The following is a 27,641-nucleotide window of genomic DNA, read 5'->3' as shown; positions in this document are numbered from 1 at the left end:
TAGGCCTCTTTGTAGAGTCATGTATCATTCATCCTTCCAGTGAGTAGAAGCTGACGTAATAAAATGAGAGTGGAGCACTCCAGGCAGAGGGAGGGGCTTCTGCTTTGCTCTTGAAGCATTTAGGTGTCCAGTATTCTTATTTTGAGTTCATAGTATTAACCTCAACTGACTTGGAGGATTCTGAAAACTGATTAGAGAAACACTGATGTAAGAGAAATAAGAAAATTATTCAGTGTTTAGCTTTGAGACTAAGGGAACAGGAAGAAAAGATATTTCTAGTTCACTAGTCTATTAGCTTTTTGAGAATAGCCATGCTTTTTCATCCTTGAATCATGTTTTCCAGTAGAATGCCTGACACATATTAGGTGTGCAGTAAATATTTGCTGAATCAGGTAACTGGATAATTGTTTCTTTTCCATTAGATTTTTTTTTTCCTGCAGTTAGGACAGAAAGTCCTTAAATGTGAGAGAAATGCCTTATATACGTCCATTTTCTGCAAAATTAAGCACACAGAAAATAAATGCTATTGATTTATTATATTTAATGCATTGATTGCTTGAGTTAAATTCAGAAATTACACAAACTAATAGCCTATTTGATAACCATCAGAATACTAGAATTCATTACATTACATACTACATTACGTTACATTAGCATTATATACTAAAAATGCCATCTTAAGGCAAATAGAAAATGAATTAGGCTTCTTTATTTCTTTCTTTTCCATATAAACCCAAGAGTCAAAACATAAATGCCCAAATTTTATGTAATTTGTCATATTATTCTCAGTTGCTAAAAATTTTTTGAATAAGAGGCACTTCTAACTTTGTTATAAATATGAATAACATTTAACATTGTTAAATGTTGTATCAAAGAGCTTTTATCATCTACACTTTATATTCACTGTGAATATAGCGTTCAGTAGTATCAGCAAATACAATCTAAAATAAGTTTTTCTTCTTGAATGTCTTTATTCACTTTTACAAAAATGTATCTGAAAAAGAAATCTAACTCTACTCTCAAAAGATTGACATTTTGGGTGGAGCACATGCCTGTAATCCCACCAGATCAGGAGCTGAGGCAGGAGGATCACAAGTTCACAGCCAGCCTTAGAAAAGTAGCAAGGCCCTAAGCAAGTTAGCAAGACATCTCAAAAAAAAAGGGCTGGAGAAGTGCCCCTGAGTTCAACCCCTGGTCCCCCCGCCCCACCAAAATTTACTTTTGGGGGGAACTAGGAGTGTAGTTCAGAGCTTTTGCCTAGCATGTGTTAGGCTCTAGGTTCAGTCCCCAGGAAAAAAGATTACATTTTTCAGGTTGTATATAAAGTTTGTTGCCACAGATCATGCTATTTTAATATAATTCTTGATGAAACTCAGGATGGCTACTTGACTTCTCTATTTACATAGAATTTCTTCTATGGTTTTAGTTTGTTTTCTATTAAATCAGAAGTAATAAGAGATATAATTTAACTGGTTTAAATATGAGAAAAAAGTCATCAACTGTCATAAGCACATATAATAAGGCATTTTATATGAACAATTCACTAACCTGGGTGAATACAATATTAGTGTAGATGATAAAAACTGTTTGCAAGCTCAGAATATGTGGTGATTTTTGGATGGTTTTCAGAAAATTACTTATAAACCAAGTAAAACTCTATAAGCACATTTTAGTAGTAAAAGCCTACTTATGGTGAAATCTGTATTCAACTGTAGAAAGCAGCCTAGCAAATATTAATAGAAGGACCTGAAGTAGTTAGTTCCATTTATTTAAATATGTTATCAAATTATTTGCTTTTCATGTAAATTTAAGAGAAGCATGTAGTCTTCCATCTCCATATAAAAAGTCCTCCAACTATTCAGAAATTTGATCCCAACTTCATTTTCATTTCTGAGTAATATAATGTGATGTACTAATTTTTATTAATCCATATTCCAAATAAGTTTAAAAGTATTCATCTACTTTTCAGTGATCTTTGCATGGCATTCTCAGCATTGTCTGTCTGACTGCATATATTGCAATTGTAGAATATCCATAAGGAGAGCAGATATTTTCCCAAACCATTGGCAGGAAGATTACTAGTTCAAGTCCTAACTCTTATGTGGATAACAGTTCCCATCCTTTATAGCATTTGAGTTTAATAGTCTGTGTTAGTTAATTACTATTAATGCAACAGTATAATTGCAACATAAGTCACTGGTCTTCCTATCATGTGTGACATTCTCTTCAAGGGAAACTGAGTTTTGCTGATGAATATGCTCAAGTCTGTCATTGGACAAATAACAAAACAGATTTTCTGATGACACATTTCAGTTTGTCATCTTCTTAGAGCTAAAGTGGTGACTCTTGCTGAACTAACCTGGAATTGGAGTTCAGTCGGACCTCATCATTTCAGCCAGTAAAGTTGATTCTCAGGGATGTAAGAGATTTTGGCTTCCATGCAAGTAGATCAGGAAAGGCTTTATGGAAAAGAAAAAAAAAACCAAAAAAACAAAAAAAACCCTCTCTTGATAATAGCCAAGCCATCATTAGTGGACTATGCTATTATTTGTTCTGGGCTCCATTAGAGTCATTCTGCCCTTCCTTAGAGTCATTCACATACTACTTTTGATCAGGACCTTTACCTGTACATATTATTTATATAACTTATATGTGCATTAACAAATGAAGTTGGTGATGATGATTATGCTTGAAGTAAATGACAACAGCAGAGGGGCTGAGATTGTGGCTCAGTGGCAGAGCACTTGCCTAGCATGTGTAAGGCACCAGGTTGGATCCTTAGCACCACATATAAAAATAGGCACATAAAATACGGGCATGCTGACCATCTACAACCACACACACACACACACACACAAACACACACCAAAAAATACATTAAAAACAAAAGACAAGGGGCTGGGGTTGTGGCTCAGTGGTAGAGTACTCGTCTAGTATGTGTGAGGCGCTGGGTTCGATCCTCAGTACCACATATAAATAAATAAATAAAATAAAGGCATTGTGTGCAACTACAACCAAAAAAAATTTTTTTAAGACAATAGCAGAAACAAGTAAAATTTTATTTATGCCATCACTCATTTAAGTAATTTAAAATTATATCCTTTGAGGGCTGGGATTGTGGCTCAGTGGCAGAGTATTTGCCTTACAAATATGAAGTACTGGGTTTGATCCTCAGCGCTACATAAAATTAAATAAATTAAATAAAGGTATTGTGTCCATCTACAAGTAAAAAAAATAAAATAATAGAATTATACTCTTTGATTCTGGCCTCTTCAAATTTAAACTAAAATGCAAATGTTTCTGATTCTGAATACTAAATAGTGCTCAAACTATTATTACTTTTAGCTAACTATTACTGCTAGTTTCTAAAATATGAAAAGTTTCTATGGCAAGATATTGGGAAGCATATTTTACTATAAAATGTCCATATGTGTCTACTCAATTATAGCTTTGGCAAATCTCTGTTAATATTATGTTTTCAATTCTGCTTGTACCCAGAGTGACTTCTATTTATATTTTTCTCCAAGTATACTAAATGTTGTGCCAAACAACTTTTAGGGAGAATTTTCTTTATGTGACCTACTTTGCAAGGAAACAGAAATAGTTTAGCCTCTTTTTAAAACTAAGCCAGATTATAGATAAATGAAAATATTTATTTCTGTCTTGAACAGATTATAATGATTATAATGCTCTTGCCATATAAATAAGACGACAGGCTTGAAAGTAATTGATCTCACTCTTTGCAAAACATAAATATATATATTCTCAAGAGTTGAAAGAATGGGGACGTGGACGGAGAGAGTTGAAAGTAATATAATTTTTTACTTACTATGTAAGACTTGTTTCTGAAGACATCTCCCTAGTAGGATAATCCAACATCATGCTGAGAATAAATTTCCAAAGAAAGCAATTAGTTAGTTTTTAAATTTTTAAAAAGGGAAATTAAAACAAATATTGAATTTATATGAATATAGTTGGTGCATAATTCATAGTATTACCTTGGGTCAATTCTTTTTTCTTTTCACAAACTAAACAGTAGGTCCACTGAACTACTTTTTATTGCCTTTTGTTAGATCTGGCTTCAGCCCTCCACATTCATTGATTTAGATTAACTATGATTTGTGTTTCAATATTTGAAATACCTATGAAGGTCATTTGAGCTATTCACAAATTTTTTGAGCAAGAAGTTAGTATCTATACCTCCAACCTTACAGAGAATAGGCTGTTGTAAATTTCAAGGAGAATCTCTCTCTAGAAGTTTTAGAGCTTGCTGTTAAGTGCCAGCAGTGAGAATATAAATTGAATATAAATTGTAATTGAATTTGGGACCATCAGTGACTCTTCACCCTTGTTTTCCCATTCCTCTGCCACAAATAACTACAATAGGGCACATGGCAAGGCCAGGGAGTCACTGTGACAGGCAAGCAGTGTGCAGATATGAGCAGCACATCTGCAGCATAGAGCCACCTCCAGTGAAAACTACTCATCAGCAAGGAGACAGGATATTTCTGAGGGCTACTTATGGATCTTTTCCCTAGTAAAACTGGATAGAGTTAGACATTTTTGTGTCCTCTAAAATCAAATGGGCAATTACACTGAAGTGTAGAACGTTTTATGAGTACACATAATTAGTTCAGATTCAGGCTTTATAATTTCTCCTCTCTCATAAGAAGCACACGTCTTTTGAGAATCATTTGTTTACTTTTTTTTCTTACTCTTTCATTAACTTGCTAAATTTACTGAGGTCTACAGCAAAGATTTAGACTTTTTTTTTCCCCTTCACAGCTATACTATAACTTTATTTAACAACTCAGTAAAAGCCAAAATTGATGGATTTTAACATGGTATGTGGAGAACAAAGTCAAAGAATACAAAGTGCCCCCAAAATCATTCTGTTCAATACCGGTGCCCTCAATATTACTAAACTTCTGTGAAAGAAGCCTTATAATAAAGAAAGACTAAAATCAACATGGAGACTGATTTAAAAAAAAAAGTTCATTTAGCAATTCTGACAATCTAGAAAAGAAGGTCTGACTATAATACTGGATAACAGACATCATGTTTTAAGTAGAAAACACAAGAACAAAAAGTAATTGTCACTGAAATTATTGCACAACTTCAGCTGTTTCCTCCAAATTTGCTTTATATAATCGGATGGATATAAATTAATGAACAAAAATTTAAGCAAGATACATTAACAATTTAATAGAACCCGATAATCTAATTTCTTCCAGATTTTCTCAAATTCATTTGAGTGTTTCCATCAGATTTAGACTTTTTATAAGTAATATAACTACAGTACCCAAGGAAAATGGCTTTAATCACCTAGTATGTACCTGATGTGGGTTCAGTTTAAATCACATCTAGTTCAGTTATTTTTACCCCTAATCAAAAATAACTCCTTTAAAATATTAAACCTTTTTAGCTTTTTCTTAGTTCGCTGAAAATTCTTTATTTTTTTTAATCTATTGTTTCTGCATTTAGGAAAGATAGTATAGTTGAGCATCTAATATGTTTTGTGTTTATTTCTTAAAATCATCCTATGAAGATAGTAGTTCCTAATCCTGATTTTACAGATGAGGAAACTGAGACCTAGTAAGGTTAAATAACTTGCCCAAGGCCCCAAAACTAGCAAATAACTGGAGCTATGATTTGAATCAAGTTGTCAAACTCCTAAGCCTCAACTTTTGACCACTGTTTGAACAGCTGTTTCTTGTTTAATGTATATATTTATCAAAATTCTTCACAAACTTAGAAATATTTATAGGCTGACAAAAGCATACATTATGCATTTTGAATTTGTTTTAAAGTAATTTGATTAAGTAATTTGATTTTTATAACTTCCTTTTTTCACTTTCTTTACAATAGCTAAGCAAATTGTCGTCTAATCTAATAAAAACGTTATTTTGCATCCCACTAAGAAAAACATATTGTCAAACTGTGACTGTGCTAACTCTAAAACAGCTTATTAGCATATTACTTTTGGACTCATGTAAGATAAATGTTTTAAGAAGTTCCTGTAATTTTATCATATTCAGAGTCCCACTCTTCTGATTCATTTTTTACTATACTGTATGTCCACATTTTTTAACCCCCGTCATCTTTTTATGCCATTGATAATGTTGCTGATAGTGTTAAAGACTAATTCTTTCTTTATCTCTGTGATTTTCTTCTAAACTAGTATTCATTAAAAGCTTTATTACTTAAGTTCCATTTCAGTTCTAAAAAGCATGCATCCCTAAATAGAAATAAGTGATTCCCAGTTCACTACAGGAACTGCCTTTAAAGCTTTGTCAGCAAACATATATCTTAATCTTTAACCATGACCATCAGCTTTTGTATTGTATATTAATCCAGACACGCCAGGCTGTATGCAAAGATGATGGATTATCAGGGAGGAAAGGAATCTGAAATGCAAAGAAAGACCTGGAGAATCTTCAAGGCTTTCATTAAAAAAGCAAGAGTCAGAGGAGGCCACATTTAGAAGCAGGTGCCAACAGGAGAATAAAGAACAGAACAATATGAACATTTGGTTAGTGGATTGGAAGGAGTGCCTTGATGAATAAATTAATAAGATGCTAAAATTGTACTAAGTGAGATAGCTTGTTAAGAATTTGGGCAAGTCAGGACTTGGTTACATCTAGTAGAAAATGCCCTTAGACTGCTACACTATTTTCCTGGCAGGACCTGAAATCCCTACTCATTCAAATCCTTTTAACAACATGTATTATTTATAAACAAGGTTATTGTTTCATTTAAGAAGGATTTCTTTCCTTTAAAAAACTTCAGTTTTATTAAGAAACTAAAATCCAGACCCTAAATTGTTGAAGATATCAATAATTTTTTAGTGGAATTAGCCTGGAGCCAGCATTCTAATGTGGAAACACTTACTTCCTAAAGTTGCGCACAAGTAAGTTTAAGTCTGTTGCTTCAGTGTTCATAGTTAGGGATGGGAAGTAAAAGGACAACCAACAGGCAGATCCTGAAACAAGGCAGTTTTTTGCAGCACATTCACAGTTAAGGCTTAATCTCACTACTGAAACAATCATAGTGAGTAAAAAACCTACTTCAAACCATTTTTAAAACCCTTTTTTAAAGTATCTGAATATTCTTCTCAGTTCTACATAGTTAGCATTCTCAGAAAATACATGCAAGGGGTTACCGTTCTGGAGATTCATGATGAGTCCTGGGCCCTAGAGGCAGGGGACAGAGGCAGCTTTCAAGATTCTGTGACCATTCACATATAGGATTCACTGCAGAGGGTAAATAAGTACACTACTGATGTATCAGACTCATCACTCTGTTTATACATAGTTTATTGAGGTACTTTTTCTTCTTGGTTTCATATAATTAATGAAAGTTTAATATTTTCTCATAGAGTATTTGACTTTAGATGAAGAAAAATTGTAAAAGTCCAGTTTAAGGAAACTTTCCAGTGATGTTTTTGGAGTTTTTTGAACTTGTAGATTTGAAACCAAAAGAAACCAGCTGGTCATTTTTGAAGGGAAGCTGTATTGAACAATCACAAGAACAAAGAATTATTTTCTCTTATTCCAGCACTCAGACATGAGATCATAATGGTGTTTCAGTATCTCTCTGAATCACTGGTATCTTCAACTAGACAATTCATCTTTCTTTGAAAATAGTTTACTTAAGGTGCAAAACTGTATTTAAGCTGGGTGTGGTGGCACAAGCCTGTAATCCCAGTGGCTCTAGAGGCTGACACAGGAGGATCATGAGTTCAAAGCCAGCCTCTGCAAAAGCTAGGCACTAAGCAACTCATAAGACCCTGTCTCTAAATAAAAATACAAAATAGGGCTGGAAATGCAACTCAGTGGTCAAGTGCCCCTGAGTTCAAGCTCTGGTACAAAAAAAAAAAACCCAAAAAACAAAAAAACACTGTATTTACAAGCCAGATGTGGTGGTACATGCCTGTGGTCCCACCTTCTTGGGAGGCTGAGTCTAGAGGATCACTTGAGTTCAACAGTTTGAAACCAACCTGGGCAATATAGCAAGACCCAACTCAAAACATATAAAACTATACCTCTACAGAAGGAACTAAATTATTCCCCAGAGAATCAACTTTTTCAATACCAGTATTCCTAATGTAAGATGCCATCTTATATTTTTTGGTACAGAATTAATCCTTACGTATTAATTATTGTTAAATCTCAATCTGATGGGGAACATTATAATATCTTGAAGTTAAAGATTAAAGAAAGGAACTTAGTTTTTCCAAAATTATTGTGCAAATTATTAACACATGTGTGTGTATATGTGTTTCTAAGAATGAAACACATATCTAAGGGCCTAGGTGTAGGATAGTGGTAGAGTAGTTGCATCGCGTGCACAAAGTCCTGGGTTTGAACCCCAGCACCAGAAGAGGAAAATAATCCACACATTTGAGATAGCTCATATGTAAAACTTCTTTCAGAATAACCTTTGGAATTTATTTTAGATTACTATTGTGTAAGGTTTCTTATAGGAGCATTTGTATACTTGATAGCAAAAGGAAATAGAAAAGGCTACAAAGAAAAACTGCAAATGCCAGGCCCAGTGGTGTACGTCTATAATCCCAGCGTCTTGGGAGGCTGAGGCAAGAGGATCATAAGTTCAAAGCCAGCAATTTAGCAAGGCCCTAAGCAACTTGGTGAGACGCTGTCTCTAAATAAAATACAAAAAAGGGTTGGAGATGTAGTTCAGTAGTTAAGCGTCCCTGGGTTCAATCCACAGCACCAAAACAAAAAGAAAAGAAAAATGGAGATTGACAAAAATATTGTATTTCACCCTGTGCTTTAAAATGATGTATTACTCAAGGAGCATCTCATAAAGTAAAGGAAGCAATAAATATACTCTGTAAGATTTAAATTTACCAAGTGGTAAAGTTTTGATTAATATTGCAAAATAGCTTTAAGAGCATGATTTGTTTACCTTGGAATCAAGTAAAAGGAAATGTAGGAACATAAAAACAGCATTGAACTACACTCCTGTAGTACTTGATTTCAAGATTATTAAGTCTTGGATTGTTATGGTTTATTGTAGTCTTGTGCAATATGCATAAAAGTATTTGACACAAAAGTTTTCTTCAACATTTATTTTCTCATTTAAGTGCAGGCAGCCAGGCTTTTGGACTCTGTAAAGAGTAAAAGTCCATTAGATAGCTTATCTGTGGTCAGATCTTATTACTTAATGGATTGTGGACTCCAGGCATGTTCATGGAAATGAAGTAAATAAGTTTTGGTATATCAAGACTGGATGCCCTCATGTTTTTCTATTCTGTTCCTATGGCTTTACTTCAATCTCTTACTGACCCAAATCACTTTTTCATTATGCCTTGTCTGTGTCCTCTTCCTTTATGCATATCTCTGCCTCTTTAATCCTGCTTCCTCCATCTATTTCTTATCACATCTCTAATTGCCTGCAGCTCACCTCCTTCCTTTTTATTTTTGACTCTTATCATGTAGTACAGCCATTCTATTTCCTGTCCACCCAGTCTCTTCCCATGCCAAAAAATACAAACATGAATGGAGCAGCGTAGAGGCCATTTTACCCAGCCTAGCTTACAAAGAACTATCTTTCCAGTTCTAATTATTTGTAATCCTATAGCCACAGAAAGAGCATTTAAGAGTGCTGAGAAAGCTTTTTAGTTCTTTTGGTAGTAAGGTAACTTGTAAAATTTAAGTATAATTTATATACAGTCTCATTTACCCTTTCTGGTGTATAATTATGTGAGTTTTGACAAATTTTTACAGTGGTATAGACACCCAAAAAGCAAGGTAAAGAAGAGTTTTCTCACCCTAAAAATTCACTTGTGCTCTTTTGTAGTCACCTCCTCTCCCTACTCCCAGCTTATTAGAATCACTGATCTATTTTCTGCCCCTGTGGTTTTTACTTTTTATCTATCTATGGTACTGAGCATTGAACCTAGGGGAACTTTATCACTGAGTTACATCCCTCCCCCATTTTTTAAAATTGTGAAATAAAGTCTCACTAAGTTACTAAGGGTCTCTTTCTTTTAGATTTAATTATTATTTTTTCTTGGAGTTGTGCTTTTTTTATTGATTCTTTTTAGTTACACATGACAGTAGAATTCATTTTGGTATAATTGTACAAGCATGGAATATATCTTATTCTAGTTAGGACTCCATTCTTATGGACATATATACTGGTGGGATTTACTATGGTGTATTCATCTAAGTTTAACAGGAAAATTATTTCAGATTCATTCCACTGTCTTTACTTTTCCAATCTCTCCTCCCTTCCCTTCATTCCCCTTTGTCTAATCTACTGAATATCTGTTCTTTGCCTCTCCCTTCCTATTGAGTTTAGCTTCTACATATCAATGAAAATATTTGACTTTGGTTTTTTGGGACTGGCTTATTTCACTTAGCATGTTAGTCTCCGGGTTCAGTATTTACTTGCAAATGTTATGAAGTCATTATTTTTTATGACTGAATAATACTCCATTGTGTGTGTGTGTGTGTGTGTGTGTGTGTGTGTGTATCACAATTTCTCTATCCATTCATTTGTTGAAGGATACCTGGGTTGGTTCCATAGCTTAACTATTGTGAATTGAGCTGCTATAAACATTAAGTTGGCTGTGTCAGAATAGTATGCTGATTTAAAATCCTTTGGATATAAACCAAGGAGTGGGTCAAATTCCTCATTTTTTGAGGGATCTCCATACTGCTTTCCAGAGTGGTTTGCAGTCCCACCAGCAACATATGTTTGGACCTTTTCTCCAACATCCTCACCAGCATTTATTGTTACTTGTATTCTTGATAATTGCCGTTCTGCCTAGAGTAAGATGAAATCTCACTGTAGTTTTAGTTTGCATTTGTCTAATTGCTATGAATGTTGAACATCTCTTTCATATATTTGTTGACCATTTATATGGTTTTTTTTCTGAGAAATATCTGTTTAATTCCTTTACCCATTTATTGATTGAGTTATTAATTTTTTTGGTGTTAAGTTTTCTGAGTTCCTTATATATCCTGGAAATTAATGCTCTGAGGTGCAGGTGGCAAAGATTGTCTCTGATAGTGTAAGCTCTCTCTTTGACTTTCTTATTATTTCCTTTGCTGTGAAGAAGCTTTTTAGTTTGATGCCATCCCATTTATTAATTATTGATTTTTACTTAATTACACTTTAGGAGTCTTGTGAAGGAAGTCAGTTCCTTAGTCGATACATTGGAGTGTTGGGCCTACATTTTCTTCTAATATGTGCAGCATTTGTAGTCTAATTTTTAGGTCTTTGATGCACTTTGAGTTTTGTGCAGGATGAGAGATAGGCATTAAATTTCATTCCACTACATACAGATTTCCAGTTTCCCAGTGCCATTTGTTGAAGAGGCTATCTTTTCTCTAGTGTATTTTTTTGGTCCCTTATCTAGAATGAGGTAACTGTATTTGTGAGGGTTTTTCTCTGTGTTCTATTCTGTACCATTGGTCTTCTTGCCTGTTTTGGTGCCAATACCATGTTGTTTTTGTTACTATACCTCTGTAATATAATTTAAGATCTGGAATTATGATTTCTCCTGCTTTGCTTTTTTCACTGAGAATTGCGTTGGCTATTTTGGATCTTTTATTTTTCCAGATGAATTTTATGACTGCTTTTTCTATTTATATGAAGACTGTCATTGGAATTTTTAAAAAATATTTATGTTAGTTGTAGTATTTTTAGTTTAGTTGTATTGTGTAGACACAATACCTTTATTTTATTAATTTATTTTTATGTGGTGCTGAGGATTGAACCCAGGGCCTCGCACATGTTAGGCAAGCACTCTACCGCTGAGCCACAACCCCAGCCCCTGTTATTGGAATTTTGATGGGAATAGCATTGAACCTGTATAGTGCTTTTGGTGACTTGGCCATTTTGATAATATTAATTCTGCCTATCCAAGTACACAAAAGGACTTTCCATCTTCTAAGATCTTCCTCTATTTCTTTTATTTTATTTTTTTATTTTTTTAGCGTTCTGTAATTTTCATTGTAGAGGTCCTTTACCTCTTTTGTTAGATTGATTCCTAATAAGTATTTTTTTTTTGAGGCTATTATGAATGCAGTGGTTTTCCTAATTTCTTTTTCTTGCTGGGTGTCTTGCTAAGTTGCTGAGACTGGCCTCATACTTGTGATCCTCCTGCCTCAGCTTCCCAAGTCACTATGTGTGCCACCATATCTGGCAGTTTTACCTTTTACATAATCTCAATAAATAAAATCATACAGTGTGTAGCCCTGTTTTATTTGTTTTATTTTTTACTTGTGGCAAAATATACATAGAATTTTCCACCTAACTATTTTTAAGTAGATAGTTCAGTAGTATGAAGTACATATTGTCAGGGAACAAATCTCTAGAACTTTTTTCATTTTGCAAAACCAAAATAGAATACCCATTAAGAAGAACTCCCCAGGCTGGGGTTGTGGCTCAGCAGTAGAATGCTTGTCTAGCATGGGCGAGGCCTAGGTTCGATCCTCAGTACCACACAAAAAAATAAATAAGTTAATTTAAGGGTATTGTGTCTAACTACAACTAAAAGATAAAGATTAAAAATAAAGAACTCCCCATCCTCCCCTTCCCCACCATGGTAACCACCCTTCCCAATATTAGAAGAAAAGCTTTTGTTACTGAATCTGATGTCAGCTGTGGGATTTTCATATTTGGTTTTTGTTTTTGTTTTTTTTTTTATTTCTTAGTTGTTGTTGGATCTTTATTTTGTTCGTATTTATATGTGGTGCTGAGAATTGAACCCAGTGCCTCACATATGTGAGGCAAGTGTTCTACCACTGAGCCATAACCATAACCCTCATATATGGTTTTTATTATGTTTCAATAGTTTTCTTCTATACCTAATTTATTGAGTATTTTTACCGTGGGAGTATGTGGATTTTTGTCAAATACTTTTTCAATGATAATATGTTTTTTTTTCCCTCCTTTTATTCTCTTAATGTGATATATTGTATTGATTTATGTGTTGAACTATCTTTACATTCCAGGATATCTACTCCCTATTCGGCCTTTAGTGGGGTCTTCACCCAGAGGTGCTTTACCACTGATCTACATCCCCAACCCTTTATTTATTTATTTATGTTTGTTTGTTTGTTTGTTTGTTTTACTTTGAGACAGGGTCTTACTATATTGCTGAGGCTGGCCTCAAACTTGGAATCCTCCTGCCTCAGCCTTCCACGATGTTGGGATTTATTATGTGCTCTACCATGCCCATCTTCACTTCATTTTTAGTAATGTCTTTCAAAGACAAGTTTTTAATTTACGAAGTCCCTTTGTTAAAAGTTTTAATTGGCCATGCTTTTGTCATTGTACCTGAAAAATCTTTGCTTAACTCAAATTCACAAACATTTTCTATTAGAAATTTTATAGAAGTTTTATTTAATTTTTGTATAGGATATGATATGGATTGAGATTTGATTTTCATATATTTTAATTTCTATGTGTAGATCCATGTTTCTGTCTGGTATCATATTCTTTCATCTGAAGAACTTTCCCTATTATATATGGTGTTTATGCTGGTAATGAATTCTCTGACCTCTAGTTTGTCTCAAAAACTGTATTTTGCCTTCATTTTGAACAATATTTTCCCTGTGTGTAGACTTCTGGTTTGGTTTGAGAAGTGTTTTCTTTCAGCACTGTCACGACCTGGGTTGCCTAATTTGTGATGAGAAGCCTACAATAATTTTTATTTTTGTTCATCTATTCATGTGTGTGTGTGTGTGTGTGTGTGTGTGTGTGTGTGTGTGTGTGTGAGTGTGTGTGTTTGAATCTATATTTTGATGTCTTTTATTATTTTCTGCCTTTATATCTTAAAATATTTTTTCTGCTCTTTTATTCTCCTTCTAGTATTGCAATTACACATTTGTTAGGTAGTTTGGTACTGGCCCCCAAGTTTTGGATTCTTTTTTATCCCTTTGCTCTTTGGTTCTCTTATTATGCCTTTGTTTCAGTTTGACTAATTTTTGTTGATACTTTTTCAAGTTCATTGGCTTTTTGTGCAGCTATAACAAATTCACTGAAACTGCCAAAGGATTCTTCATCTCTGTTACCATATTCTTTATTTCTTACATTTGACTCTTTGTTATAGTTTCCATTGCTTTGTTGAAATTCAAAATATGATCAAGTATGGTGTCCTCCTTTTTCAAAAAAGCCTTTACTATGGCCGTTTTGCTTCCTTGTTTAATCTGTCCAACATTTCTGAGTATGATTCTGTTGATTCCTGGCTCTCTTGGTAGTGAAAGTTTGTTTTTCTTGCTTTTTGGTATATGTTGTAGTGTTTTTATTGAATGCCAAATATCGTATGTAGGATAGTAATGGTATATAGTACAGTAGGCCTTAGTATCCACAGTGGATTGGTGCCAGGCCGCCCTGTGGATACCAAAATCTGTGGATGCTCAAGTCCCTTATATAAAATGACATAGTATTTGCATGTATTCTATATACATCCTCCTGCATACTTTAAATCATTTCTAGATGACTTTATAACACCTAAATCAATGTGTGTGTTATGTAAGTAGTTCCTATTCTGTATTGTTTAGGAAATAATAACAAAAAAGCCTGTTCAGTATATATACATTTTCACCCCAAATATATTCATTCAATCTGTGGTTGGTTGAGTGGGACCTGTGAATATAGAAGGGCAACTATATTTCCTCCTACAAAGGCGTTATGACTTTTCATCTGCTTGGGTGTTAGTATGGAGGTTAAGTCATTCTACTCAGGGTAGAATTTGTTTTGGATTTTGGTTTTGCTGTGGTTACGAGTATCTATAGCACTTAAACACTTTTAGCATTACTTTTTGCCTGTGCTTAGAACTGATGGAAGGGTTTTTTTTTTTTTTTTCCCTCATTGTTTTCATATATGCTCGTACATCAAAGGAGGTCTGTGTTTACATTCTCTCTTACCCTTCCCACAAAGGAAAGCTGTTGCAGAGCCAGGCATAGTGACACACACCTATCCCAGCAACTCTGGAGGCTGGAGTGGGAGGATTGCAAGTTTCAAGACCAGCCTCAGCAGTTTTAACAAGACCTTCAGCAACTTATGGAGAAATCTATCTCAAAGTAAAAAGAGTTGGGGATATACTGTAGTGGTAAAGCATCCCTGGGTTCAATTCTCAGTATGAGAGAGGGGGGTGGAGGAGAGGGAGAGATGGGGGACCTGCTATCATCTTGAGGTAGAGGACAAGATGAAGTTCTCAATATCTTTATCCACTATTCATCTTGAGGAGGCCCTGTCTGTGCCCTACGGTTTTGTGCACCAAGAGGATCTCAGTGATCCTCCCAGTAGCAGGTAAATTCAGCCTTGTATATTTGAGGGACTTGATAGGAATTTCCTGCCCCTTTCCCAAAGGTTTGATACCTCCGTATCCAGGGCCATTATGAGTTTCTTACAGAGTTAGAGTTTTATTTTCTTTGCTCTTAGCTATAAACCTGTGCCCAGAGAAGTGGGAGTGACAGGGATTTGGGAGTACCTTCTCCCAGTGGTTTAAGGACAAGTGTTCCGTGGAAAAGAGTCCCTGCCAGGCTTTGTTGCTTTTCTACAGTGATGGCCTCTCCCTTCATCCAGGATCCTCTCTCTCATCTCCTTCCCTCCATTCTTTCTCTGGAGCTCCCAGTAGAAGTCTGTGGTAAAAAGTCTTCAAGAAGATGTGAACTCACATTGTGTGTGTAGCTTCCAGGAGTCCTGGAAATGTTTTTGATAGCTCTCTTACTCACAAGAAACATTCCAACCATAAAATTGTAAAATTACTTTCTTCACATAAGTAGAGAATAAATGATCATTACACTTACCTGGATTTTACCATTAGTGTATAGTATATTTTACTTTACCTTTTCACAGAGTCATACCTTAAACTTGAGCTTCTTTCTTCTTTCCAGTATTTTCAAGAATGAATTTGAAGAATGTGCTAACCTACTTTGAATGTGTTTTTTGATTGTTGGGTCTTTAAAAATAATGGACTTTGTATTATAGTTACCTAGATTTCTCATATTGACTGCTTTTTATTATCTATATAAAAAATATTCCTGGGGCTGAGGTTGTGGCTCAGTGGTAGAGCGCTCGCCTACCACACACGAGACCCTGGATTCGATCTTCAGCACTACATAAAAATAAATAAATTAAATAAAGGTATTGTGTCCAACTTCAACTAAAAATATAAGTATTTCTTAAAAATTCTTGAACTGGAAGGTATAGCTCATTGGTAAAATGCATGTCTTCACATGTGCAAGGCCCTGGGCTTCATCCTCAGTATTGTGCAAAATAGTGTTCTTGCCAATCAGTTATTATTAATTTTCAAGTGACCACAAAAAAGGAAATATTGATCAGAAATACTAACCTTTTCTTAAACAGGTTCATTGTAATCTATTCCCAGAGATAGTGTGTTTTATACATGAAATCCATGTTACCTTACAAACATGCAGGATTGGTTTAGAATGGAAATTTTAAAATTGCCTATGGATTGTACTACTCAAGACTAGTGTGAAATCCCATCCCTAATGTGAAATCTAACATATTTAAGATTTGTGTTACAGAAATGTTACAAAATGTACTATTCCTCATTATTAATTGATTTAATCTTAGTTTGGTTTTGTACTCATTATATACATACTTTCTTTCTTGGTACCAGGGATTGAACCCAGGGCGTGTAATCCCTTAACCACATCCCCAGCCCTTTTTTATATTGTTATTTAGAGACAGGTCTTGTTAAGTTGCTTAGGCCTCACCAAGTTGCTGAAGCTGGCTTTAAACTCATAATCTTCCTGCCTCAGCCTTCCAAGCCACTGGGATTACAGGCGTGCCCCTTTTACTTTTTCATTTAGTTAGTGTGTCAGCTAATTCTGCACACATTGGCAAGCCCTAGACTGCTGGAAAGTAGAAGGATAGTTAGTAGAACTGGAAAATTTTTGTTGAAGAACTGAATTGACTAAAAAGAAAAATGCAGTCTTATAGACATTCTGGATATAGAAAATTCTAGACAAAAAGTCATAGTAAGTAAAAGGAGAATCTGGGAAGAGACTGTGACAGAAAAGCCAGCTTGACTAGAACTGGACATGTAATCCATATGCTTTGGTCTAGGAAGATGGAGCAAATTAATGGGCTATACAGTATGGAGTTTAAAAATTTTATTATATGTATTAGTTTGCTTGGGTCATCCTAACAGATACCACAGGTGGAGAGTTTAAACAACAGAAATTTATTTTCTCACAGTTCTGAAGGCTAGAAGTTCAGAGATCAAGAGGTTAGTGAGATTATTTCTTCTGCAGCCTCTTTTCTTGATTTGCAAAAGGCTAATCTTCCATTATATGTATCTATGTCCTAATCTCTTCTCTCTTTTTTGGAGTGGGGGGTTTACCATCAATTGAATCCAGGGGCACTCAACCACTGATCCTCATTCCCACCCTTTCTTGTATTTTATTTAGAGACAGGGTCTCAGTGAGTTGCTTGGAGCCTTGCTAAATTGCTGAGGCTGTCTTTGAACTTGCAATGCTCCTGCCTCAGCCTCCTGGGCCACTGGGATTACAGGCATGTGTCTTTGCTCCTGGCTAATCTTCTAGGGACAACAGTTTTACTGGATTAAGCAAGCCTACCCTAATGATCGAATTTAACCATGATTAACCATTTTAAAGACCCTATCTCCCCAACAGTCATATGGAGAGGTTCTGGAGCTTAGGACATATAAATCTGGGAGAAGACACAGTTCAATCCATAACATAGAAAATTGAAAAATTAGGCAAAAATTTAAAGATATTTTTGATAACACTGACCAGTAGAACTTTCTGTCATGATCACATGTTCTGTATCTTTGCTGTCCATTATCTATCCACTAATCATGTATAGCTACTGTGCCAAGGGAAACTGAGAAGCCAAATTTTAACTTCATTTAATTTTGAGTAATTTAAATTTAAATGGCCATATGGAGCTAGTAGCTAAAATTGAGGAAAATGCTGATTTTGACTAATTTATTTGACATGAATAATTGAGAATCAAAGTGATTGAGAGATGAGTCTAAGGTCACACAGACAATTATTGGAATTTTTTTTATAAGACTTTCTTAAATACTTAATGGATTTTACTACTATAAACCATAAAATAAAATAAAATATTAAAACACCCTCATTTTTGTTCTTTCTCCTGCTATAGACATGTGGTGATCTATCTTACTTCATGTAATTATGTAATTTTGTCATGGATTTTAGAAATAAGTCATGTAATTTTTTCTTTTTAAATTTTAAAGAAGTTTGATATTTGCATGTAGCAAGTGTTTAAATTAGTTCAATAAAATTTCAACTGTCAGATTGAAGAGTCCTTTTAAATAACACATAAATAAGGGGAAAACTGGCAGGTGATTTTTTAGGGGAAAAATTTGTAATTCATATAGAGTAAATAAATAGATACATGCTAAATCATTCCACAGAGGAATAATGGGAAGTGTTTTCTTTTTGAAGACAGAAATGGGTTGTTATGTTAGCAGCTAAGTTTATTGTTTTATTCTGTTCATGTTTTGAGGAGATTGTCTCACATTGTAAACTTTAAGAACATTTTTAACTTTATTTTTGAAGTAACTTTAGACAAAAACTCTGTAGAGTCCTCATATACCCTTCATCTAGCTTTCCTTAATGCTAACATTTTACATGACCATAATGTAATTGTCAAACTCAAGAAATTAGCATTGATCAATACTACTAACTAAACCTCAGTCTTCACCAGTGTCCTTTCTCTGGTCTAGGAACCTATCCAGGATCCCACATTAAATTTGTTATTTATTCTCAATTTCCTTCTTTCTGTTCTTCAATCTTATTTTTCTTTTATTTGCCTTACAGTTTTTGAAGATTTTTTAAAAATTTTTTTTAGTTTCAGATGGACATAATACCGTTATTTATTTATTTATGTGGTGCTGAGAAGCAAACCCAGTGCCTCACACGTGCAAGGCAAGTGCTCTGCCACTGAGCCACAATCCCAGCCCCAGTTTTTGAAGAGTTTTGATGAGTTATTTTGTAGAATATCCTTAAGTTTGTGTTTATATGATGCTTTCTTATTATTTGACTTAAATTATGTACATTCTTTTCCAGAATACCACAGAAAATGTTCTTGTTTCCTTCTCTGTGTATCAGTATCAGGGTTTATGATGCCGCTATTTCTCTTTCCTTTTTTTTTTTTTAGATACAGGAAATTTTATTTATTTTAAACCTCAGAGCCTTTGTTACTAAAGACCTGAGAATTACAACTCATAGGCTGTTTATATAGATACCTTTATTTCTCATCACAGTGGAAATGGATTCGGTAGATGTCTCCATTTTGTCTTTTATTTATTTTTGTTGCTTCTTTTTGGTTATATGTGACAACAGAATATACTACAAAATAATTATGAAAGCATGAGATATAATTTATTCTAATTCAGTCCCCAGTATTTCCTCTACCCTTCTTTTCCTCCCATTCCCTGGTTCTTTCCTCTGCTCTATTGATCTTTCTACTATTTACTTTACAGTTTTTTTTATTAGTGTCTTTATAACAAATCCCACTGTTATGTATAATTATATGCACCAATAAAAGTGGGGGAGAGATGTCAAAAGCATCATCCTGATAGATAGAGCACATTGACCTTTATAAGTCCCTGTTAAGCATTCATTTTTATGTCATTAAAACAAACAGACATCTTGTAAATGTACATGATGTGAGATTCACAGTGGTATATTCATACATGTACATAGAAAATTTAGTTCAGATTCATCCTACTGACTTTCCCTATTGCATCCCTCCTCCCTTCCTTTTATGCCCTTTTATCTACTCCTCTGATCTTACTTCTATTCTCCACCACCCCACACACACTTGTTTTGGATTAGCTTCTGTATATCAGAGAAAACATTTGACCTTTGACTTTTAGGGACTGGCTTACTTTACTTAGCATGACAGTCTCCAGGTCCATCCACTTACCAGCAAAAGTCATAAAGTAATTCTTCTTTATAACTGATTATTCTTTATAACCATTGTGTATATATACCACATTCTCTTTATCCATTCATCTGTTGAGGGGCACCCAGGTTAGCTCCATAGCTTAGCTATTGTAAATTGAACTGCTATAAACATCGATGTGATCTGCTATAAACATCGATGTGATTGCATCACTATAGTATGTTGATTTTTTTAAATTGTTTTAATTAGTTGTATATGACAGTAGAATGCACTTATATACTTTGATACATAGATGGGATATAATTTCTCATTTTTCTGAGTATACATATTATAGAATCACATTGGTCATACATACGGTCACATACATACATACAGTAATAATGTCTGTTTCATTCTGCTATTTTTCTTATCCCCACACCCCCTGCCTTCCCCTCCTTTCACTTCCTTCTACCTAATCTAACGTATTTTTTTCCTTGCATTACAATTCTTAATACAAGTAAATACCTCACTTTTTGTATTTCTGTTTGTATATATAAAGTATGTTGACACCCAATTCAAGTCTTCATATATGTACTTTATATAAAGATTTCCATCACATTCCACCATCCTTGTTACTAGTATGCTGATTTTAAATCCTTTCTTTATATACTAGGAGTATCATAACTGGGTCATGGGGTGGTTCCATTCCTAGATTTTTGAGGAATCTTCATACCACTTTTCAGGGTAGTTGTACTAATTTGTAGTCCCACCAACAACTTATGAGTGTACCCTTTCCCCACATCCTCACCAACACTTTGTTACTTAAGTGAATAACAAGAATATTATCAGTTGTATTCTTGATAATTGCCATTCTGCCTGGAGTGAAATGAAATATCAGTGTAGTTTTAATTTGCATTTCTCTAATTGCTAGAGATGTTGAACATTTTTCATATAATTGTTGACCATTTGTTTTTGTTTTTGTTTTGTTTTGTTTGAGAAGTGTCTGTTAAGTTCCTTTGCCCATTTATTGATTGGGTTATTAGTTTTTTTGGTGTTAAGTTTTTAAACTCTTTATATGTCCTGGATATCAGTGCCCTATCTGAGAAGCTAGTGGCAAAGATCTTTTTCCCATTCTGTAGGTTCTCCATTTACACTCTTGATTATTTCCTTTACTGTGAGGAAGATTTTTAATTTGATGTGATTCCACTTATTGATTTTTAATTTTACTTCTTGTGCTTAGAAGTCTTGTTAAGGAAGTCAGTTCCTGAGCCAATATGTTAGAGTGTTGGGCCTACATTTTCTTCTCATATATGCAGGGTTTCTGGTCTAGTTTCTAGGTCTTTGATCCACTTTGAGTTGAGTTTTCTGCAGGGTGAAAGACAGGGTGATGCTGATATTTCTTAAAACTGGTGATAAGCTTTAGAAATCTTGATGATGGAAGCTGCTTTATTTTTGTTGTTGTTGTTGTTGTTGTATAATACATATTAAAGTTCCTATATCAGTCCATCAAAATATACCCATGATGAAAATGACACAAAAATAGTGATTAAAGAAAGCTGTGTCAACAATTACTTAATGGGATGAGGTTAATCGAATTTCACAACAGAAATAAACTCTTCAATAATGAGAAAAGGAAGCAAACTTCTTCTATCAAATGAGGCAGTTCTTTCATCATTGGAAAGTTAAGAAAGGAATTATCAAGAGAGGAGTCTTCCCAACTAATAGGATTTTCTTTGTAATAGGAAATAGTCTTGGTTGAGAAATTTAACTCTAGGTAACTTATCAAGTAGACTATTAAATAAAGAAAAGGAATTGTTTAGGTTCCCCCCACACATACCTTGGTGATACTGGGGCTTGAACCCAGAGTACTCCACCGCTGAGTCACATCCCCAATCCTTTTTTATTTTTCAAAATTGATTGGGTTATTAGTTTTTGTTCTTTTTTATTTATTTGTTTATTTTTTTGGTGTTAGGCTTTTTAAGCTCTTTGTATATCCTGGATATTAAAATTGATTGGGTTTTACAACAGGGTCTTGCTAAGTTGCTGAGCCTGGCCTCGAATTTGTGATTCTCCTGCCTTAGCCTGCTGAGTTATTGGAATTACAGACATATACCTCTACATACAGCTAGGAATTGCTTTGTGTTCTATATGTAACTGTGGAATTATATCAGTCATTAGAATCAATACTAGGTCTAGTTTATCATATGAAATCATTTTCTTGCAATACATTTTTATTTTGATATTTTAAAATTCCAAAAGAATATCAATCAAATATTTAACAATTTCATAAGAAATAGTACATTGCATACCCTAAACTTTATTGGCATTTAAGCATCTTCATGTGTTTAATTAACAAATGAAATTATACTTCAGGCTTTGATGCTCTTTAAAAACATAGAACATCATTAGATTTTGTTTTTAAGTTTGTTTATTTATTTTTGGAAATAAGTATTTGGATATTCCTCAAAGATGAATGGGGTAGATACTACATCTGTTATAATAAAGGGAATGTAGTCCATATTATGCCCAGTGCATTGGTATGTTTTATATTTCTTCATTTGCAAAGTTTTCTTCATTAGAAATGTGTCAGTGAAGTACTTGTGTTTTTATTGTTTTAGGGTTGTCTTTGCAAACATTATTTAAACTCTAAGCCAAATGCTGTCCCTTCAGAAAAAATATGAAGTGTAACAGAATTTTGCTTTTATTTTAGTTCAGCAATCAGCAAACACTGGGAGGCTGAACTGGCTACACTCAAAGGAAATAATGCCAAACTCACTGCAGCCCTGTTGGAGTCCACTGCCAATGTGAAACAATGGAAACAGCAACTTGCTGCATATCAAGAGGAAGCAGAACGTCTACACAAGCGAGTAAGTTCAGGGCTGCTGTCCATAGGGATTTAGAAATAACAGGTGTCCTTGATCAGAGGAAATGTGTGTGTAGATTCAGCATAGGGACATATTCTGTGGATATTCATTCATTGTCAGAACATACATGGGTTGTATTTTGTAGGTTTGTTTGGTTTAAAAAATACTTTCCATAGTTTAATGAGAATGAGGATTATCCAAGTTTGGAAGTCATATGAACTGATTGCAAATTGCAGTTTTGCTATGTGACTTTTGGTAAGTTATTTTTTTCTATTAGCTCAGTGTTTTTATTAGTAAAATAGGAATGATACTCTATAATTCATGTGAAGGTTAATTAAGATATCTAATTGGCATGTAGTTGCACCAAATCAAAAATATATTTTAGTTGGGCATAGTGGTATATAACTATAGTCTAAGGAGGAGGCTCACCCAGGAGTTCAAAGCCAGCCTGGATAACATAAAAAGACCTATCCCCAAACAATAGTAAAAAACATATCTATTACAATTCCTTTGAAAATTAATTGAGATACTTAAGTGACATGTAGTTTCACTCAGTGAGTCGCAATGGATCAATGAACTACTTTTGTTGTTTTCTTTTTATTGTTGTTTTTCAAGAAAGAACAATTTGAAAAATATAGGTAGAAAATTCTTCATAAAAACTGGTCATGAAAGAGACTTGAGGCAGAAAAAGTAAATCAGAAATCTCAATATCATTAATATTTGAAATCCAAACAATAACTCTTAAAGAATTTTTGTATTCAAGGCATAGAAATGCATATATACTCAACAAGAAACAAATGGCACTATTTTCTGTTTTTTAAAAGGGTGCCATATATGCAAACTCCATAGACAATATGGAATGAGCTTAGTAATAGTACAATGTAAGGAGTCTACAGGACTAAAATAACAAGGAAATAAGAAGAAATGGAATAGAGACAAGGAAAGAGAATTAGAAACCTGAGTAGATATCGTCCTCTCCTATGTATAAACATAAACTTATGAGCAAGGATGTAGAAAGGGAAGATATTTAATGGGTATATATTTTAGATTTACAAGATGTAAAAGTTCTAGAGATCTGTTTTATAGCAATGTGAATATTCTTAAAATACTGCTGAACTATACACTTTAAAATTATTAAGATGATAAATTTTGGTATGCTTTTGGTATGCATAAATATATATATTTAGTTGTAGTTGGACACAATACCTTTATTTTATTTATTTATTTTTATGTGGTGCTGAGGATTGAACCCAGAGCCTCACACCTGCTAGGCAAGTACTCTACCGCTAAGCCACAACCCAGCCCTGGTATGCTTTTTGACACAATAAAAACTAACTTATAACAATTAGGTTATAGGCAATAAATATTCATTGTCTCCTTACTGTGTAGTCCTTGTCCTTAAAGTTTTTTCGATTTTGTCAATTGAATATTAAAGAATTTAAGAAAAGAAATAATCTTTTTATTTACCCATGTATTTATAATTTCCAGTGATGTTCTTTCCTTTCTATAGATATGAATTTCCATCAAGTATGGTATCCTAGCAGCCTAAGTACCTTTTTTTAGTGATTTTTTTTTTTTAATTGCAGGTATACTGGCAACAAATGATATCAGGTTTTATCCAATCAGATTTTTGTCTTTGACTATAGATTGCATCTCCCTATTTTTTAACATATATAGTCATTTTTAGTTATATTGGACAGTATAAATGAAGTATTGCAGAGATAATAGATTCTGTTATTTTCCTTTGAAGAACATTGATATTTTTATATCATCAGGCAGTTAAATTACCTGTGGGTTACCTTGAAGTTATAGTATAGTGGACTTACCCAATGTTGGTTTACGTCACTTCCTCCCTAATCCAAAGGTAAATCAATTAGTCCTAAGGATTTTTTTTTTCTCTACCACATAATCCTTCTAAGTTTTCACTGGAAAAGCTTAAAGTATTTACAGGGCCCTTTAATTTAACAGGATTAGAATTTCAAGTTATCTTTACTGTGGCAAATACCACCACAGTGTATTTCTTTTAGCCTCCCAGCTATTTTCTCATTGTCCTGACCTCCTTGAATTCTCACCTGTGCATGTTCAATTGTGGGGTCAGCTAAAGACTTGTTGAAAGGCTTTTTGTTTATTTGGGTTCTTTCTATCATTAAATTCCCTCAATTTCTAGCTGCTTCCACTATTCTAAGGAATCTCCAAATGTTTATTCTTCCCAAGGAAATCAGGGTACAGTTTTCTGCTTGAGTTCATCCAAGGAACACAGCCAGATGGGCAAGTACCTTCAAGCAAAAAGATGGATGTGTAAATGTGTAATTTACCCAAAATTACTGGTTTCTTTCAGTCATTTGCCCAATTTGGCTACTCATTGGGGCCTTCAAAACAGTTGATTTTTATATTTTGCCTATAGTTTATCATTGTTATCTATGGGAAAGTTATTCCAATAAAACCTATTCTGTGATCAGTACTGGAATTCCACTTAAGGAATTTATTATCTAATCAGAGAGAAACTAATATATATTAAAGAGTAAGGAAATAATTTTTATGGTTTGTGAACAGATGCTCTATTTTGTGAACCAGAGGACAGGAGAGCTTTGAAGGATTGGGCAGGTAGAATTGGCTTTCAGGAGAAATCGTGTTGAGTTGAAAATTGACTGGTGAAGTCAGAATGTTGCCAGATGCTGTGGTGCATACCTGTAATCCCAATGGTTTAGGATGCTGAGGCAAGAAGATCAAGTTAGAATGTTTTTCACAAGTAAGAGGACATTCTAGTTAAGTCATCAAGATGAGTGTGAACATGGTTTGTTGTCAGGACAAGATGACTTGTGTGCTTTTAGGTGGGAGTATGCACTTTGGCCAAAGTAGATGATTAGATAGGTTGGGACCAGTTTATAGAGTACATGAGAATGTAGATTTGATTTTATAAAAAAGAGATGAAACCCTTTGAATGAGGGGGTCACACAATGAAAGATGAATCTGTTAAAAGTTACAGAATAGGTAAAAATAGGCAAAGGTTATAATTCAATCCATTGGGCCAGTGCTTTGGTTCAGGCCTTAGGTGATAAGAGTCTCTGTAAGGATATCCATACATGAATAGAAAGGAAGAAGGTGATCTGAGAAGTAGAATAACAAAATGTAAAGGGTAATTAGCTATTTGGAAATTCAAGGGAGAGAGATATTTACTGTTTCCTTAATAATCTGCAATTTATTGTATTACAGTTAACAAAGGTATTTGAGAACCTGATGTGTATAAAGAGCTGTAATAGGAAATGTGTGCATGCATGCCTGTGTTTGTGTATAGTTACATTTCTATTGATTTCTGTTTATATTGACTGTTTTAGAGGGTGTGACTCTTAAGAACATTGCCCTTTTCTGTTCTCTTAAAAATCAATGCTCATTAAAAATTATATTGCTCTTTAGGCTTTCAGTAAATTCTGATTGACTAAAGAAACTGTTCTTTCCCATAATAGACACTATTGACGGGAAGTCATTCCTGCATTGCTTGATTTAAGTTGTAACTTAAGCATATCTTTTCTTTTAGATTCTCTGACATTTTAGAAATGTATTTGAAAAAAATTCTCACTTCTGTAAGGGCAGTTTTCAGAACCCATATTTAATTTGAAGGCTACAGATGTAGGGCATATGGTCATAATTGATCTTGAATATGTTTTCATAAGAATTTTTAAAAAAGTTTATTTGTTCTTTTGAGTTATACATGACAGTAAAATGTATTTTGACATATCACACAGACACACACATAGAGAGAGAAAGAGAGAGAGAGAGTATAAATTCCCATTTTTGTGGTCGTACATGATGTGGAGTTACACTGGTCATGTATTCATATATGAACATAGGAAAGTTATGTCCAGTTCTTTCTACTGTCTTTCCCATTTCCATCTCTTTCTCCTACTCTGCCCTATCCAATCCAGTGAACCCCTCCCTCCCCTCCCCTCCCATTGTGAGTCAGCATCCACATACTAGAGAGAACATTGGGCCTTTGGTTTTTGGGGATTGGCTTATTTCACTTAGCATGTTAGTCTCCAGTTTTATCAATTTACTGGCATATTCCATGATTTCATTTTTTTCAGAAGAAATTTTTAAAGAAGACTTTGATTATAAGGATTGTCTATTGTCAGAAATCACCTAAGTTTTTCTAACCTGTATATAGCCAAGCACATAAATAATTGTTTTCTTTATTCTTTTTTTTTTTTTATCCTAAACTTATCTTTAAAGAATCTATTCATCAGGGGCTGGGGTTGTGACTCAGTGGTAGAGCACTCGCCTAGTACATGCGAGGCCCTGGATATGATCCTCAGCACCACATAAAAATAAATAAATAAAATAAAGGTATTATGTCCAAATACAACTAAAAAATAAATATTTTTTAAAAAGAATGTATTTATTGTATGCTAAGTATCTTAATAGTTCTCAAAATTAGTTTTCATATATTGTTCCAAAATTCATTATGTTCACTTTTCACAGATTTACTGTGAAAAGAAATCATTTGAAATTGTTAATTTAACCTGTGTTCTCATTTAATTTTAGGTGACTGAGCTTGAATGTGTTAGTAGCCAAGCAAATGCAGTGCATACCCATAAGACAGAATTAAACCAGACAATACAAGAACTCGAAGAGACATTGAAAGTAAAGGAAGAGGTATTTGCCACCTTTCACTCAACTGTAACCCAGCTAACATATGTGTTCTAAATATTAGAGTCTGTATCAAATTTAAAGACTTTTATGGACTAAAGTAAGGTTGTGGACGTTTTTTCCTCAGGATGAAATTTTTCTTGAACATTATGAATGAATCTTGATCATTTTCTCCCATTCTTCTTTATGTTGTTATTATAAAGTGTATTGAACTATGATGAGACAGACTGAGAGCCTGTT

At 34.0% G+C, this 27,641-nt stretch overlaps 1 protein-coding gene across 3 annotated transcripts in view; it reads left to right on the top strand.

The window, feature by feature from the left end:
- The window catches only part of Homer1 (homer scaffold protein 1), a 152,340-nt gene that overhangs the window by 83,782 nt on the left and 40,917 nt on the right, over positions 1-27,641 (top strand). For all 3 annotated transcript variants that reach the window (XR_005728638.2, XM_040273715.2, XM_005328997.5), the window contains exons 6-7: positions 22,604-22,760; positions 27,297-27,407. Coding sequence is in view for 2 of the 3 variants with exons in the window: in XM_040273715.2 (XP_040129649.1) it covers positions 22,604-22,760; positions 27,297-27,407 (268 nt within the window). In the remaining variant the exon portion in view is untranslated. The remainder of the gene's footprint in view (positions 1-22,603; positions 22,761-27,296; positions 27,408-27,641) is intronic.

The sequence above is a fragment of the Ictidomys tridecemlineatus genome, chromosome 1 (genome assembly GCF_052094955.1).
Source record: "Ictidomys tridecemlineatus isolate mIctTri1 chromosome 1, mIctTri1.hap1, whole genome shotgun sequence".
In the NCBI taxonomy this organism is placed as follows: Eukaryota; Metazoa; Chordata; class Mammalia; order Rodentia; family Sciuridae; genus Ictidomys; species Ictidomys tridecemlineatus.
This window is presented reverse-complemented; position numbering and strand designations above follow the sequence as displayed.